An 18918-nucleotide genomic window follows, 5' to 3' on the forward strand; every position below is an offset into this window, starting at 1 on the left:
CAAATAGTGATCCATCTAGGCAGTGTTTTCAAACGCTACTTTTTAAAATCAAATTTGAAGTACAATCAGAAACTAACTGGAAAGCATAAGATAAATATTTATATAAATGGACAGGTGAAGGAACCAAACAGGATAAACAGCCCTGCTTCCACATAGAAACATTACTGACTTTTAGATCATTAACAAAAATTCCACGTAACCTGTACTTGGACACAGAACTAAAGTTTCCTTTGGATGTTAAATGCCATTGCAATTAACACTCCATGAGCCAGGATAAATATTTTATTTGTTGCAATTTTAAACTCTCCTGACAGTCTCACAGTGGGAATGCAAAGGATAATGAGCCCACGTCTTACTCAGAATACTCCTTAAAGGAAGGGTTATTATACAGTGGTTAAATTCTCCAGCACTAGTATCAGGATTTTTAAATTTAGATAATAATAAATCTTAATACACAAGGAAAAGGCTCTCAAGCTAAAACTCACTTTCTCTTTCAGGTTGTAGGGCTTTATGCTTTCTGGAAAGCCAGAGAAGCAATTTGGAAAAGACAGGGCTGGAGGGACACAGGTAGAAGGACATTTAATAAGCGACTCAGGAAAACGCAAAGATTATTAGGAAACATGAGGATAAGGGAGAGGTCAAAAAGGACACTAAGACTGAACCAATGAAATTAGAAACAAAAGGTGTTTTGTTTTATTGTTTGGTTTTTAAGTAGCCTTGTACCTGGCTACAGGTTAGCAGGATTTGGGGACTGTTCAAACAAAAAACACAAGCTCACAATGCAGATAGCTCCCCAAGTCTTCAAGCATTCTGTCAATCAAAATCTTCATAAAAGGTTATAAGAAGGATTCCTTTGTGGGCAAGCAACAGACTTCCCTACAAATTCCACTGTAAATATTTTCCATCCCCACCCTTCTTAGCTCCCCAACTTGATTTTGATATATGAGCAGCAATTAGGGGTCATCCATGAAAGAGCTCTGCAGAACAGGGTACTTTGTCATCTGCTGACATGTGCAAGAGAGCAGGGAGGGAGATTAGCATATATATACCTAATTGCAAGTACTGCCAAAAGTTTAATTCTACAAGACACTAATACAAGATTTGATTGTGCAATAGTAGTTTTGACTAGATGTTATGTGAAAGTCACCTTACTAACACTCAAAAGGTAATGATTACTGCACAAAAGGAGTGAGTACCAGCCTTATAAAAATTTTTTTCCCCTACTTGCCTCAGGTGAGTAACCTTTTGATGGACAAGAAAAATGAGTAAAAACTGCATATCAAGGCTTGTAAATTTTCCATGGCAATTTTATAAGGTTAGCATAAACAGCAACTTGTGAGGCATCCTTTGGTGTGAAGGAAAGAAGTATGGGAGACCACATGTAGTAAGCAAAGACATTAAGATATTAAGTATTCCTAAGAAAAATGTCACCCACAAATCAGGAGCAGGGATGTGCTATAAAATTTTACTTATTCTTAAACATTCATTACACCTGCATTTTTCTCTTTCTTCCCCAACTCTAAAAAAGCATTTTTATTTTGAGTTTTAGTACTGATATTCCTCATTACTTCATGGTCACGCCAATAAGCCTCTTCACTAAGTAAAGTTCAGTCTACAACTCAAATCAATTTGTCTTGAAAGCTCTTGACAGATCCCTGCTCTTGGTTTCCTAGGTGAAGCACATCTGGCTCTACATCAGTCTACTAGGACTTAACATTCATGGTTACTCAGCCCCACCATACCTTATTGGTGCAGTTATCCTAAAGTTGAAAGCATTAAAGGAAGAGGAAGGAAGAACACAAGATGAGTGTCTGAACAAGACAGAATAGACCATTCAAATTGTTACGCTGGAGGATATGCATTGAATATTGCTTTTCTGAAGAACCAAATGAATGAGAATTGAATCTCCCAGAAAACATTTAAATTAATTACAAAGCATTTAAGTCCAGACAGACTGTCCCAAAGGTTAAATCTTCTGTAACTTAAGTGCACAGCAGCAGGTTTTCCCAACATGCTGTTGCATTGCAACTGCAATGGAAGAAGTAAAAAGAAAACATTTTTATACTATATTGTGATTATCTGTTTAGATTATAGGATACTTTCCTGCAGTTTAGACATCAGGATAAAAATTTCAGTTTTACAGTAGAATAACCCAGAGACCAAATGACCGCATACGACCCCTTATCATTCAAATCAAGGAAACTCTTAACAGGATGTATAAAGTTGTTCTTTTAATTAAAAAAAAAATTTTGTTTTGCTTCTTTTAAAAAAAAAAAAATCACAAAATTCAGTATGTAAACATGTACTCTGTTTGCTTTATTTCTTACAAATTTTATGCAAAAGCCTACAAATATTTGTACTTCAAGGTTTCTTCCCGGCTAAGTAAATCAATGCTCCTGTCTTACTGTGAGCAAGTCCTGCACTAGAACCTATGAGATTAATAGATATTAACAACCTTGCATGTAACTATCAAAAAAAATAAAAAAAAATAAAAAAAAATAAAAAAAAAATAAAAAAAATAAAAAAAATAAAAAAAAATAAAAAAAAATAAAAAAAAATAAAAAAAAATAAAAAAAAATAAAAAGGCTCAGCTAGGCCAAATACTGAGGTTAGCAAAGTAGATGGAAGGGCCTTGCTGGACTATAGAGTCTCTTGCAGTTCCAGATTATTACCAAGCACTGAAAGGTTTGTAAAGACGACAACTTCCTCTAGATAGATGCAATACTGTACTTACCACCTCTGCCAAGGCTGAAATTACTTTTCCCAGTGTTGTGAGAGACTTGTTGATATTTGCTCCTTCCTGGAAAGACAATCATTTGATGTGGTGATTCACACTACTCAAACAGGAACTCTGGTCCAGACTAAAAGGAGCTGGAGATCATGGCAGGTGTCATTGTGAAAGTAGATGTCTTAGATTCACAGTAAAGTGAGTTTTACTGTGACCACACTGCCATGATTATCTGGGGCTTAACACACATTTCTCAAACAGGTACCTCCACTAATTTTATCATCACCTAAAGCTTGACCAAAACATGGGTTACCAGTGTAAAACAAGCTACTTCATGAAGAAATAACCCTTACACCCACCATATAAAAATCACACATACTAGTGAAGGCAAAGTTAGATATTTTAAAATATCAGAATTAAAACCAAACCCACAAGCATTTTCATGCAGTGTGTTATGTTTTTCTTTTAAGTATCCCAATATGAGAATAATCACACAACTGAATAAACAATCAGTCTCTGAAAATAGGGGGCCTCTTTGGTTCTTGACAGCATACCAAAGAGATCTCATTTTCACACAATAGCTAATGTGTTCAAGAACAAAGGACTATTGTAACATACCCATTACACCAGCCATAGAAAGACTAAACAGAAATCAAATTCTTACTATTCCACAGCATCATTGATCAACGGGGCTGAAGTTCTGGATATTTGATGGGACTGAATTTTTTATATTTTTATTTTAGTTTTTTCTCCTCTGTTCATTACTTAATAAGCAGAAGAGCATCCTCAGACATCAGACTGATAATACACCATTTCTCCTTCCTCCCCCATACAACAGTGGCCCAAGGCAATCCCACTACCTTTAATCGAGTCCCTTTGGCACCAGTTGAGTCTGCTCTCTCACTCCCAGCTAGATCCACAAGGCTAATCTTGCTAACCTAAAGAGGAAACACAGCAATAGTCAGAACTAATTCTGGTGGAATTAGAGCAAGAGAAAAATAATTCTGATGCCACATGATTCATGAAGTAATCTACGGTCCAAAATCACTATAGCCTGCTACAGATTCTACAGCTGTACTGTTTTCATTGGCAATCAATTTCAGAGAAACAAAGTTGTTTCTGCATTAGTATAATTACATTCTGTTTTAAAGTGCAGCTACACTCTGAAAAATAACTAAAAGAAAGAATATTGTTTAAGCATTTAAGAACTTCCAGAGCAAACTGAGTCAAAAGATAATTTAACTGCTAGTGCTGCAAATAACCTAGGATCTAGAAAGAAAAAAGGCATGCTATGTTTTATCCATATTTGTATGTGGTCAATCAGAAATAAAGAACTGGGACAACTGCAGAATAGAATGCAGGTCACTATCTCATAACCCTGAAGAGCCAAAACAATTCAGGAGAGAAAGCTTGGGTTTTATCAGCACAGGCAACAGACCTGACCCAGAATACACACTGGGAACAGATATGTGAAGATGGTTCGTTTTTTATATAGTCACTTTTGCATACAGAGCCTCTTTGCTCTTCCAGTACCCAAACGAACAGGCCAAACATCTCCACCCATACACAATGTACTTCCTTTTCACATGCAAATTCCACCTGTTTTGTTTTGCCTGAGTATCACTGCATCCCTACTAAAGCAGGCCTATGCCTGACAGAGACTGCAAAGGATACTTAATGAGGCAAGAATTAGTTGGGCCCTGCCAAGCAGAAACACTGAAGCTTCTGTATACAAGCAGGAGGAAATTTTACTTCCCAGCTCATTCCATCTTTCCTCTTGCTTGGTCTATTTTCCTTCCCCCTCTCCACCCTGCCACCTCTATATCTTCGCCATTCCTGCTTCCCACATCTCAGCCACTACTTCAAACACAGTTTAGGAACAGAGCCCAGCAAAAAAACAGCAATACAAGGGCTCTGACAGGGTTAATATGGCATATAAGCAAATTCTCCCCCACTGATAGTACATCAGGATGAGAGAACTCCTACTTCCACCCCCAGGAAAATGAGATAATTGAAAGCAGAATTAAGGTGATGGTCAGTTTTCCTCACTCCTCTACCTTCTCCGTGCAAAGGTCAGTTTCTGTGTCATGTCTCTTCTGAGTAAAGACAATCGTAAACACAGCGTGAGAGCGGCTACTCGTTTCATTCATGTTTGTAGCTGCCACGGTCCTAAAAAATACAGTCAGACATTCATTTTTTTAAATGATCAGTAGGCTCCATGCTGCAACTAGTTCTCAACAGTTTATACTGAGTACTGTCAATCTACACAATTACCTGTGCTTCCCTAATGCTACCCCCACTCCTCCCTCTGTACCAGCCTCCAGTTACATCACCCTTCCTCTCTTCACAGCCTGCTATATGGACTAACCAACCAGAGCATGGCTGACAGGCCAACTTTCTTGTTCGCCACCTTGTGGGGGGCTAGAAGTAGATTTTATTTTAACTGATTTATCACTGTATTTTTGTACACAGAGGAAGCTAGAATTAAAAGCCATGTTACCAGAAGGAACTGCAACTACTAGTGTATTTTACCACAAGCTACTGCAAGCATAAGACATCAATAAAATGACTTGTGAAACCATTTCATAATACAAATTAGTGTTTACCTCTAAATTGCATCAATGCACCAAAGTGTATTTTCACACCAGGTTGAATTATTTTAGCAATTTTTAAAGCAAGTTCTAGCTCCACATATGACAAGAGCTAGAGGGGACTCCAAAACCGGCACTGTATGTCATGGTGCCAGATGTGGCAGAAGAACCCTCCCCCCCAACTGGTACTGAGTGCACATCCACATCATAACCAACCTGGCTTTGTTCCCAGCATCCATGAGGTCTGCAATGTCCGTATAAGAGGTGACTGCTAACTTGGACAGGTCCTCCACATAGGGCCCGAGTAGAGGGTGCTCTCGCACTCGCAAGTTCCCCTTGTTCTTCGGGTTCAATAAGTCTCTGACTCTCTCACAATAAATCTCCATGTAACTGACCTGTGAATAGATTTGCATGGATAATTTACAGGTCTTGAAGGCCTTATTTTCTGTTGAGAGAAGCGCTGCAGAATTTTAGAGCACCACCATTAGGAAGGAGTCCTTCAGTTATATCACAATTATGATATGTGGCAGCTTGACACACTCATGGGGAGGTGGTGAGAGCAAGCCCACATTAGGTCTACAATGTAAGCTTCACACTATCCACAGCAGTTTCTCTCCTCAACTTTTTCCTTTGACTTTCCTTCAGACAACCACACCCAATCTGGTTGGTCCAAACTAGTATCTGTGCTGCGGATCTTACTTTCCAGAAACTGCGCCACCTAATTAAAATCCACTACTTTTGTAGGTTCCATGATGAAATGGAGAGTTAGTAAAATATCTTTGAGATACAGCAGAATATGGAGCTTAATGTTCAATCATGTTTGTTAACTGGAGGGGAGGGAAAGCAATTTGCTTTCAGGGAACCTCCCTTCTGGACCCAGAACAAAAAGTTTAAATTAATATTCCTTTTCATTGAGGAGCCGCTTTTGGCTCTCTAGTATTTATAGCAACACACTCTGCAGGCCAGATAATCCCAAAACTCCAATGCAGATAACAATGCCAACAATAATTACATGTCAGACCTGCATACTAACTCCAGCACAATTACAAAGCTAAAATTCTTTTTAAGGCACACATTTTAATTGGCACGTTTCTCAGGGCACCAAGCTTATCCCATGTTAACAGATACTTAGTGACTTCAACATCCAAGATATTAAATGAAACGGTAAATTATTCACTTTCATTCGGTGGGAAGAATTCAGATGGAAGCAACAGTTTCAGAAATACAAAAAGGAACCCAAAATATCTAAACCAGGACAAAAACAGAGACAAAAGAACTTAAAATATCAAGTGGGTCACTGTTGCACAAGTAAACATTTATTTTAACGTTTACAGAATAATTTCTGTAACCCAGTTCTAGCCTTTCCCCCAGCCAGTTTGTCCCATGTCCACTCTCAGAGCCTTTCATCACAATGAAGATCATTTTTCTGGCTTCCTTCCACAGCTCTCTGGACTCATCATCCACTCTTGCATCAAATAGTGAAAACAGTTTGAAAGTATGTTCACAAGTATTAAGCATGCTGTCCCAGTGACATTCCCACCCTCTGATTAAGCTCCAGTTCCAAAATGACCCAATGCCTTAAAACCTATTAAACTAACCAACCTTCCTGACTGTAAATCAGTAACCTTTTCACAGTTCTAGAGTTCACTAAAAACTAATAATTGGAGTCATCTGCTTACTTAAAATAAATGGATACAAAACCAAGACAATTAAGTTGGATTTGATTTATTTCAGTGCTTGCAGCACATTATTCTGTTTTATGTTAACTGGTCCATTAAAATCAGTGCAAATACTTTTCCTTTTAGAGTTTTTACATTTTTCCCCAATTGCATACTCTGACCCCAAATGAGAAAGATAGGTTGAGAAAGTTACTAAAAAGGATTTCAGGAAGCTATATGAAAAGACGAGACCTGAAGAAGAGCCCTATATGAGCTCAAAAGCTTGTCTTTCTTAGCAACAGAAGTTGGTCCAAAAAAATATATTACCCTAGCCCACCTTGCTTCTGAAAAGAAGAGGGCATTCTAAACATTCTGGACCAAGTCAGATGAAGACAGTCATCTCAAAGTTCTGATACTTTCAACCAAATTCCTTGTGCAAACAGGTTCTAAATTATTTTTATGAGTAACAACCTGTAACTGACTTTTTTGAACTGACTATCTTAAAATGGGGTCTGCTCTGAAAACTAACTAAAAATGGATTTGAGTTCTACAAATGTGGTCTCAATGACTAGCTGTTAAATTTGTTTAGTTTACACATTTAAAAGATCATTTTACTAAATGCCCTGCAATCTCACTCTGGGAGCTGAGACTCAAACTGCACTCTGATTTACCTCATCATCACCAGTCTGAAAAGATTCTGCAGTCAGAACTTGGTTACAAAAATCTTGTGTGACCCAGAAGAGAATGCAGCTGATGATCTCTTAACTGTGCTGACTCGGGGACTAACAGGAATACACTTACTTGTCTGGAAAGTGAGCAGTTATATCTAAACACACAGAGCAGATCTGCCAACCAAAGTGCTATTTTTACAGTCCACATTTTAATCCTTTGCCAACTACAAACATACAGATCTTCCTGCACATTCACTTGGCTAGTAGCCTGGAAATTGCCTTTGTTCTAGGACTTAACACAGAGGGCTAGTTTGGTCAGTTGGGGCTCAGGCTATAACATTCTCTTCCTGTCATTTTCCCCCCTAGTATATATTCTGCATCAACTGTGTCCCCATTCCACTTATGAAAGAGAATGGCACCCCCCAGTAGCAGGCTAACAGAAGATTCCTGCGTAAGATTGAAACATCAGATATTCTAAACTAGGCCTACATTTAAATAATAACTGAAATAATGACTAAAGGCAATTAAGAGAGAAAACACTGAATAGGTTTCCCAACCAACAGTGGTAAAATGTTTGCAAGTTCATTAAGGTTTTTCAGGACCAGAATCCAAGATAGCGGCTATAAGGCTAGCTTTTATAATTCACACCTTTTACTCACCACCCAAAGAGTTCAGGGAAGGTGCATTAACATTCATACAAGACTAGTTTAGCTTAGAAAGGCTTTGTTCATACATTTGTGTCAGGTGAGAAAGGGGAAGAGTTGAGTGTTCATGAACATATGAAGTAGAAAACAATACCAACGATGTAGCAGCTTCTTCAGATCAGCAGCCTCATACCCACTAATAGGAACGTGCCTCAGTCCACCAGTGTACTCACCTCCACAGAATAGGACATCTCCTCATTACTGTTGTCATTGATTTGCTCAAACAGTTCTTCACACAGCTAGAGAGAGATTAAGCCTGAGTCAGACAGCAGTCATGAGTGAGCAATGGCAAATATCAGACTGACTCAATCTGTTCTCCTTCTACCCTTCCCATCTCCAAAAGCCACTTTCATGACAACCACCGAACAGTGTCCAGTAAAAATGCAGTTAAACCCCATCCCCAATCACTAGTATTCAATCCTTTTGTTTTTCTCTCATCAACTATTCCTCAGTTTAACATTAATCTGCAATACAAAAACAGAATTACTTAACATAAGAAATAGAAAGACAAGGTCCATAAGACAAGAGGTAATATCTTCTATTAGTCTATTGGACCAACTTCTGTTGGTGAAAAATGAACTTTTTGCGCTTACACTGAGCTTTTCTTTGGGTCTGGGAAAGGCGTTCTGTGTCAGAACTAAATAAAAGATGGAAGAGATAAGTAGTTAACAAGTGGCAAGATCTTTCAAGATCAAGTGGATGGGATCTCTGTTGAGTAGGAGTTATAATTGTTTAATGATGCCCCATAAGGGTTCTATTATGGGGTGGTAGATGACAACTAGGGGTCATCCCCCCACCCCCATTGAAGCAGGTTCTCTCCTGCAACTGCAGAGGTGTTAACTGCCCACTTCACCTTGAATAGGTCTTTTGCAACGTGTTAACTCTAACTGTTCCACTTTGTATTTAGCAAAAAGAAAAGGAGTACTTGTGGCACCTTAGAGACTAACCAATTTATTTAGTCTCTAAAGTGCCACAAGTACTCCTTTTCTTTTTACGAATACAGACTAACACGGCTGTTACTCTGAAACCTTTGTATTTAGCAGTGACACTGAGAACCTTTCCCAGACTGAAGAAAAAGCTCTGTAATTCATCTTTTTCGATCAACAGAAGTTGGTCCAATAGTATTACCTCACCCACCTTGTCTCTAGTATCTTGGGATCAACACAGCTACAGCACCACAATACAAAAATGACAGTCTTACAACTGAAATAAGAAAAACAGATTATAAATTCCAGAGAATGAGATGATTAAAAATATGAAATCTTCTCCCATCTGGCTATATTATATATATGGTTATTTTTAGGAGAATAATCCTCAGAGTCCATTGGTTTGACAAAGTTCCAGGAATCAGATTTGAGGCAACTAGTAGATGCTTAAAATCAGCTAGTAACTTCATATGAAGGATGCTGAAGCTACCCAGACAGACTCTATAGGAGAGTTTCTGCTGTGTTTGAGGCTTGTATTTTGCTTACTTAAAATTAAGATAACAAATGAAGCTACCAATAGTGGAGCAGCATATGTTATACCTGGAAATGCACTAGAAGAATTGGGACTGCATGGGGGGAAAGCATGAGTATGGAAAAGGATAGAGGGTAGAAGTAGGCCTCACAGGCATCAGTACCTAAACAAGCCGTTGCATGCAAGATATGTGGCAGTGTGGACAGAGTACCAGGAGATTTTAGGAGCACACACTCTGAACAGTTAAGTCAGTGCATGGTCTTAAGAGATCACTATTTTAGACCTCCACATAGATGTGTCAGAGGTTGGCTGGTAGGGGAATCTAGTGAACATGAGAAAGTGGAAGATGACAGACTACATTTGTGCATGGAGGACAATTTTGCTCCCCCACGTATTTTTTTGTGCAGGGAAGGCAAAGGAACCAGTGAGTAAATTTCATACAGAAATAATGCTTTCCCTTCTATGTAGTTAATTGGTTTTATTCTTCTGTGGTATAATCTCTCAACAAGATGCAACTGGAGGTAGGGGAGGAGAGGGTTGTAAGAACCTAAAGTAGATAACAGGAGCAATATTCTGGTTAGCTAGTTTTTAACATGGCTTTTGATTTGTATAACCTTAGGGAGCTAGAAAGATGAATGTAGCATCCCCAAATTTACAGTGGAAAAAGCAAATGAAGAAACATCAAGTTGCTGTGTAAAGGCTTTGGACCCATGTCAGGTGTTATGCTCAAAAAGGTGTTAAATTCACAGAAGAAAAACAAGGTGTTAGATGTATGAACAACATTCCTTATTAACTATGCTCAGCACACATCTATGAGTAACGGTTTCCCAAGCATGTGGTTGACATTTACATCTAACCTATGTGCTGCCACCGCTAGCGGCAACAGAACACTTGTTATGCATTTGACTGCACAGGTTTGAGCCATTAGCAGAGAGCAATGCTTTCCGTTGTCCATTTCATACCTGGGGCATAGAGCCAGTAACTCCTGCTGCTGATCCTATAGCAGGACGATGACAGACTATTCAGCAAATTTATTTATTGAGGCCGAAACCCAATCTCCACTTTCCACTTTAATGGGAAAACTCCTTCCAAAACATGCACACAACATATCAGTAATGCCAGGACAACATGAGAGAGGAGCTGAGGTGTGGTAAAACCACCATGCAGCCAACAGCTATATCATCTTGAACATTAGACACACCTGGTACAGCCTTAATGAAATATTATCAGCCATGAATTTCCCAGAGCATTCTTTCAGGCTCTTTATGTTGTCATGGACTAAAACTTGTCTCAAAATAAATGCTTTTTTGGGGATAGGGTTAATTTAGTGTGTTTATACAAATCAGTATCTCAACATTCCTACCTATTTTATTTCTCACTTGGTAATCTATATGTAAATATATACACACACCGCTAAGACAATGAGACATTCATTTCCCACGGTGGAAAGACAAGACAGATTCTCCAGACCCCTGTCTCTATTGAGAGTTTCATCAGTGACACCACCTCTTGGATTCTTACTGAATAAGTATTCCTGTACTGTCCTGTCAACAATCAGGGCAAAAGTCAGGAAACTCAGTGGAATCAGACATTTATATTACTTTACTGAGTTGTTTTTGTTTTAGGAAGAATTACAAAGGGCAGAGTATTTTGTTCTTGGTTTTAAATTCCGTAGAACTATTCTCTTTGGAATAATTTCTCTACTTTTCTACTACATGTATTTTCTACTACATGCATCCGATGAACTGAGCTGTAGCTCACGAAAGCTTATGATCAAATAAATTTGTTAGTCTCTAAGGTGCCACAAGTACTCCTTTTCTTTCTACTTCTCTTAAATTTGAGTCACTCATTCTTACATTTCTTTTTAATTGCCTCAGGTAGAGGTTAAACATGAAAGAAGTTATGTATCCTCTGAACAATCTACACTCAAGATATAAGCCCCATTTATTCTACAGAAACAGCTAAGTTTAAACAGTTGAGAAGTATGTTTGCAACCAAGCTGTGCTGTATCATGTTGGTTTCTTGCAAGTATGGACAGAAAACATGATTTTAGAGTCATGTTAGACAGCAGTGGTAGCCTATGTCAAGTCTGACTGCACCAGATCCAAGGTTGATGCTTTCCCTCCTGGAAAGTAAGATTTGGTTCTTTGTGAACCATTACTGCAAGGTAACAAATCATACATTAGCAAACATTTAAATATGTTTTGTAAAGTAAATACCCAGCCCGGGCTTTGTTACCTGTGGGATGATGCCTGCCTGGCTTTCCTCCTGTTTGCCCATCATGGTATAGGATTTCCCAGCTCCAGTCTGCCCATAGGCGAAGATACACACATTGTAGCCCTCAAAGGCATGTAACAGCATCTCCTTCCCAATATCATTGTAGACACGGTTTTGAGATGCAAAGCAGGGATCTTCAGGCTGCAAAGATGAAAAGAGAATAAATACTGCCCTCTACTCCCAACCCAGAGGTCTAAATTCAGAAAGGTATTAAGAGTTATTCCACACTTAAAGAAACCTTGTGGATCAACCCCCAGTGGAAGGTAATGTTGGTGTTTCTCTTACAGACCAGTTTTCCAAAGACACTACCTGTTGAAGCAGAATGAAAACAACTATTTTAGGCAATGTCAATCTGCTGGTGGGGAAGCAATCTATTACCACTGCTGATACTGATGAAGAAGTTCTGTGCAAAATCCCAGAGACAGTATTTTGAGTGTATAAGAAAGGAGAACAAGCACAGAATTAAAAAGAGGATCAAAGTGAACAAAGAAGAGATGGGGCAGAAAATCTCAGATGGGTTAAGGCTGGACAGGGACCAAGAGGGAAAAAACCCAGCATTTTCGGGCGGGGGGGAGGGGGGGGACGGGAGGAGGAGGAGAGTGAAAATTGTATTTGAGTTCCAGTTACCACTCAACAAGCCATGAAAATGAATTAACCTGTTTTGCATCTGTCAGATTCCATTTTCTAAATCCCAATCTAGATTTATAATTACAGTACAACTTAAAATTTGTATTAATGACTACAAACCCACTGTGAATTGATACACATTTCCAAGTTAGCAAATAGGTGAGCAAAGCAAGAGTCAGGACAATGTAACAAAACGATTTCATTTTGGCAACGACAGTTTAGTATTGATAACACTTTACTATCTGATGTATATTTTGCCTCTCTAGGCACTTGTATTGTGCTTATCTAAAATTCAGCATGATGTAAAACAATGAAGCCCTACTAACAGAAGAACTTACTACAGTCTCATCTATTACTAAAGCTTTGCAGAGAAGGGAGGCCACTGTTTGTGTGTGCACAAATTAGCAAATTTTTACACTATTTTAAAAGGTCTTAGAATTTCTAAAATATAAGTGTGTGGCGTTAATGTACTTGGGAGGGAAAATATCAAGAGCTCTGCTTGAGAGTCAAGTGGAAGCATGAACAATCTTGTTCCTGTTAAATCAATGTGACAAGTTTGATTTTTGTTTATTTTACTGAATGACAGAAAGCAAATATAGCCTCAAAATCCTTATGCTGAATATGGAGATCCCAGTCATGACCACTAAAAATAATCAAGACTTATTTCAATCTAAGGCCTCTTTCACAGCACCAGCTGATAGAGCATTTTCCAGTCCAAGCAATAGTGGAGCAGATCAATTCCAAAGTTATTTGCTCTGCCAACTCCTCTATGGAAAACATTCAGGGGATTTTTAATAAATTGACTAAACTGGAAACCAACACAGAGACACACTGTGGAAAAGTACAGCACCTGGACAACAGGATTAAATTCTCTGAAACCATGATGCTGAACAAAGAGGGGCTAATGACAAAACTAGCAGAGGGCAGTATGGTTACAGACAATCAAATCAAGTTCCCAAAATAAAGCAGCTGTTCCCCCTCTCAGGCCTGTTTTCTTCTCTGGAAAGTATGATGCCGAAAGGCCTGAATCCAAGGGTAAAAGATTTGACTTTGAAAAAAGCCTACTACACTCCTACAACAGGAAGCCAACAAAAGGCCCTAGAGAGGAAGCACCATAACTGTCTGATCAGAAGGATCAAGATAGAGTTTTGCTTGCTGAATGTACTATAAAAAGTGCAATTTAAATGGGGTCAAACTGGTGTATTACCCAGATTGGAGTGCAACCTCAGAGCCTATTCTAAGACTTTTTCTGAACAAAGAACTGAATCCTCCATTTTGTAGCTGGTGAAGTTCTGTCACTTGCAATGAGAAATCATTGTACTTTGGGATCAGACATCGGCATCGAATTACTTGACTCTACCCAAGACCATGCACAAGGCAAGGTCTAGGACACAAAAAGACGACTAACAGAATTCACTGTGTATATTAACATCCCCTTTTGTTGACATGCTCCCCTTCTCCCTTGGCCAGCCGGAGAAGCCCTTGTTCAATTATTTGGCAACTGTTTTCTTTACGCAACATATTATACAAGTGAGACTAAGTGTTTTCTGCTGCATCAATTAGAAAAGATTACATTGATGGTGTAAAATCAGAACACTTTTCGTAGGAATATACTTTTAGCGATAAGAAAAGGAGTACTTGTGGCACCTTAGAGACTAACCAATTTATTTGAGCATAAGCTTTCGTGAGCTACAGCTCACTTCATCGGATGCATACTGTGGACTTTCCACAGTATGCATCCGATGAAGTGAGCTGTAACTCACGAAAGCTTATGCTCAAATAAATTGGTTAGTCTCTAAGGTGCCACAAGTACTTCTTTTCTTTTTGCGAATACAGATTAACATGGCTGTTTATTTGAGTAATCACTAAAAGTTTCAGAGTAACAGCCATGTTAATCTGTATTCGCAAAAAGAAAAGAAGTACTTGTGGCACCTTAGAGACTAACCAATTTATTTGAGCATAAGCTTTCGTGAGTTACATCGGATGCATACTGTGGAAAGTCCACAGTATGCATCCGATGAAGTGAGCTGTAGCTCACGAAAGCTTATGCTCAAATAAATTGGTTAGTCTCTAAGGTGCCACAAATACTCCTTTTCTTTTTGCGAATACAGATTAACATGGCTGTTACTCTGAAACTTTTAGTGATTACTCAAATATTCTCTCTCCCCTCATAGCAGTGGGCACGGACAGCATTTGTTTTTGTTTTTTTGAAGAATGGTCATGATGTAATAGTGCTGGTTGATTTTAATGTTAGACTGCAATTTTTATAATAGCAAGTTCTTCTTGAAGATGTGCATGACCTAAAATGACAGCAAAATCTGTGGATATAAAAGTCATGTTTTCATCTATTAGGGTTTAGTCTACATAGTGCTTATAGTGTTTTTGCCTCTCTGCTTGATCTATGTAATATAATTGTATGGTTTCTTCACAACTGCTTTATTCAGTAAGAGGTTTCATTAAAAGCTCTGTGGATATAAGTTTAAGCTTTGGTCAAGAACACATTATCTGAGGGTGTCAACCAGTGCAAAAAATGTCAAATTCCCTTCCCCTCAGCCAGACTAAATACTGATGTTTAGCTGATGAGAGAGAAAAAAAGGATAATCTCCTTCTCCACCTTTCAAGAAAACAGGGGAGGGGACCTAATGCAGAACTGTAGAGCTCTGCTATAAAACAATCACTGGAAGTCAACAAGACTTCAGATCTAGCTCTCTGGAGAGGTGGGGCAGAATGCTTAGAGGACAAAAATGTATTGCTTTTACAGTTACAGGAAATATGGATCACTACTCTGCCTCTTCCTGGTAAACCAGTGGAATCCAGCTCACTTCACCCCCCACCGTGCCACAGATTCTCCCCTCCCCCCAAGTCTTCACTTTGTCCAACAGAAATTAGAACTGATGAAGTGAGCTGTAGCTCATGAAAGCTTATGCTTAAATAAATTGGTTAGTCTCTAACGTGCCACAAGTCCTCCTTTTCTTTTTGCGAATACAAACTAACACGGCTGCTACTCTAGAACTGAAAAGTTACTTTTGTGGCTCAAATTACACTCTGCAGCTGCTTGAACACACACATTTTTCTATGTCTTTCCCCTCCTTCCTCTTTCAAACACACACCCAGACTATGTTCTCAGACCCCCAGACCTTACTCGTTCACATTCCCAGGATGGAAAAAAGCTAGAACATAGAGACAGAGCTCTGAACTTGTATCACTCAAAATACAATAAAATCATAGTAGGAGCAGCTGGTTGAAGTGGGGTGTCAGGAGACACTCCAGGCCAGTCTGACTGGTAAACAGTGGTTTTTGCTACAGTGCATTCAGAAACTTACTGAGGTGTGAGACCAGTAGGAGTAGTCAAAGCTGAAGGACTTTGGTGCTTCCTTGGGGTTCTTTGGGTTGATAATACCTAGAAGAAATAAAAATCATATTCAGCTATCCAAAGCATTTAGGGACATAAAATGAAAACCAAGAGAGTCAGATCATGAGCTGCAGCAAGAAATGTTATGAAAATTGACCCTCAGACCCAGTCAATATGGATGTCTTTGCACAGCCAGAGTGTTCATAAATTACATTGAAGGACATAAGATCAGGATGGGTGTTCATATCACCACCTCACAAAAAACAATACATCTGTAGGGCCTCCATGAAGCAGGTCAGGAAAAGGCAGATACAGTCATAAGGGAACACACCTACTAAATAAAGTTCATAATAAGCAGCGATGCAAGAGACTTAAGTGGAGGGAGGGGTGCAAGGAGGAATATTAAAGGAAGAGCCAAAACCCACAAAAGCTCAGGGCACTTCAATAACGAAAAGCTCAAGAGCCCCGGGATTTCACAGCAGGATGACTCTTCGAAGCTTATTTGGAAATTCATGTTACAGTATAAGGATAAAAGCCCTTGGCCTACGGATTTTCTTTCAGAGGCTCAGGATTCTACATGACATCGTGGGAGGCAATGAAAGGAGGTGGAGGAGGATCTACAGACATTTCAGGGATTACACTGATAAGACATATTACAATATTCTTCTACAAATAAAATATGTGCAGAGCCCACATGAAGATTTTAATAGGACTGACATTAAATGAACTAAGCCAAACTATTTGTAAACCTTGCCTTCTGCATATGGCTATTCAATCCCATAGAAACCCAAACCAAACCTTGCTTTTATTCCCAGATCACAGCAACAAGGCAACATTTTACCCTTTGAAAGGATCAATATAATTTACTTTTTAAGGTGACCCCATTCCTGGTTTGATTTGTAAACTTTATGTCAGCAGAAAATAAAAGAATATCCCATCTATAATTTGTGACAGCCTTCTGGAGGACCTCTCTACAAGTTTAAACCCCAAACAGTCTTAATGAACAGAGCTATAGTCTCCTTACTACAATCTCACTAAGTTGCTGAAAATAAGAACTTAAGACAGGGGTGGCCAAACTTATTGGCCCTCTGAACCACATACAACAAACTTCAGAAGTTCAAGAGCTGAGGCACACCTGCCGGGGGCCAGGACTTGGGGCTTCAGCCCCACTCCTGCTGAAGCCCCAAGCCCTGGCAGGTGCGCCCCGTGGGACTGAAGACCCCAAGACCCTCCTCCCTGCTGGGCAGACACTACTACCCCACCACCTTGCTGCAAGACAGAGTCCCAAGCTCTTCTCTTCCACCTCAATCTGGTAGGTGGAGAATGGTGGGGCAAGGATTCTGCAAGCCACAATTTAATGGTAAGAGGACCATATATGGCTCGCAAGCCACAGTTTGGCCTCCCCAGACTTAAGATATGACAAAGGATCAAACCATTAGTTCATCTAATATGGAGTCTTGCAGTGATGTGCCAATATTTTAAAAATGGACTTTTAAATGTTTTGCTTCAGTCAGTGATACTCATATGTAGGCTTAGAGGATCAGATTTTTTTTGGTAAATGCTTATTTCACCGTACACTGAGAAAGTATTTCCATGATAATAGAAACTTACAGATGTCCAAAGAAAAATGCTCCTTGAGAAATTGTTTGATTTAAAGTTATTTACTTTGTATATCTGACGTGTTAACAATTTGTGTTTAATGCTTTAACTTTTTGAATCTCAATGTCTACTGCAATTAAATTGTCTGAGCTGCCCCCCCTTAATTTTCCGCAATTATGAAAATGTAAATACATACAAATCTAAAAAAGTGTTTTTAAATAGATTTGTGAAATTATGAAAAATAAAAATCAAATTCTACTAAGCCTACACGTAGTATTCCTCTCCCCTCCAGGCACACACCAAAACACTCATCAATTCCACACTACTTCCCCCCCAGACCCTTATCAATCCACCAGATTGACCACTCCCCAGAAATTCAGTTATCCTAGGGGGCTCCTCTACCTGGCAGCTTTTTGCAGCAATAGGTAGGTGTCATATCACCTCTGATGGGGAGGATGGGGGTCGATTGTGGAATGAGCCCTAAATGAGTTGTAGGCTGCAATGCTCTTTGGTTCTTAAGATGAGAATGGCCTTCCCGAGTTGGTGTGTGATCAAGTCTTCCCTGGTTAGTTTGAGAGACAGATAGAACAAGATTCCAGTGTTCAAACTGCAGGCTGAGGTTGGGCAAGCAAGTACTGATGGGAAGAATTGAGCAACAGGATTGCCACACAGTGAAACAGCAACTTAGCCTTGCTTCTCCCCCTAGTGTCCTGCTGGAAAGACAGACAGGAGGGGAAAGGGGATGTAGAATATCCCATGTGCACTCCAAGTAGCCCTAGTGGAGAATGCAGAGGAAAGGATCCCTTTGCAAGAGAGAAAACAGATATATCAGCAGCCTGGCAGCTACCAGAGGACTGACTATGACGCAGCCTAAGGCAGCCATGCAGGTGAGTAAGCAGTCCCTCTGACAGTCCCCTGGGCAGGCTTATCAGGATGAGGAGTCCAGGCACTGGGGGGGGAAGGGAAGGAAGACAAGTAGGTTTTATGGGGCTGCTAATTTATGAAGTGAGCTGTAGCTCACTAAAGCTTATGCTCAAATAAATTGGTTAGTCTCTAAGGTGCCACAAGTACTCCTTTTCTTTTTGCGAATACAGACTAAAAAGGCTGCTACTCTGAAACCTGTAATTTATCTCTGTGAGCAGTAAGATGGGATGAGAGAGTGCTGGCCATGGTTCTGCTCCCCTCCTCCAACGTACCAGCCAGAGGAACAGACTGGACATTGAGGGGGCATGCAGCAACTGGCAATGGGTCAA

At 39.5% G+C, this 18918-nt stretch overlaps 1 protein-coding gene across 1 annotated transcript in view; it reads right to left on the reverse strand.

Annotated features, from left to right (window-relative positions):
* The window catches only part of KIF1B (kinesin family member 1B), a 147900-nt gene that overhangs the window by 92607 nt on the left and 36375 nt on the right, over window positions 1–18918 (reverse strand). Inside the window, exons 3-9 of the mRNA XM_077837050.1 lie at window positions 16038–16114; window positions 12049–12228; window positions 8526–8591; window positions 5536–5714; window positions 4786–4897; window positions 3589–3666; window positions 2735–2800 (exon numbers count right to left, since the gene is read on the reverse strand). Of these exons, the coding sequence (XP_077693176.1) occupies window positions 2735–2800; window positions 3589–3666; window positions 4786–4897; window positions 5536–5714; window positions 8526–8591; window positions 12049–12228; window positions 16038–16114 (758 nt within the window). The remainder of the gene's footprint in view (window positions 1–2734; window positions 2801–3588; window positions 3667–4785; window positions 4898–5535; window positions 5715–8525; window positions 8592–12048; window positions 12229–16037; window positions 16115–18918) is intronic.

Source organism: Eretmochelys imbricata, chromosome 18 (assembly GCF_965152235.1).
Source record: "Eretmochelys imbricata isolate rEreImb1 chromosome 18, rEreImb1.hap1, whole genome shotgun sequence".
In the NCBI taxonomy this organism is placed as follows: domain Eukaryota; kingdom Metazoa; phylum Chordata; order Testudines; family Cheloniidae; genus Eretmochelys; species Eretmochelys imbricata.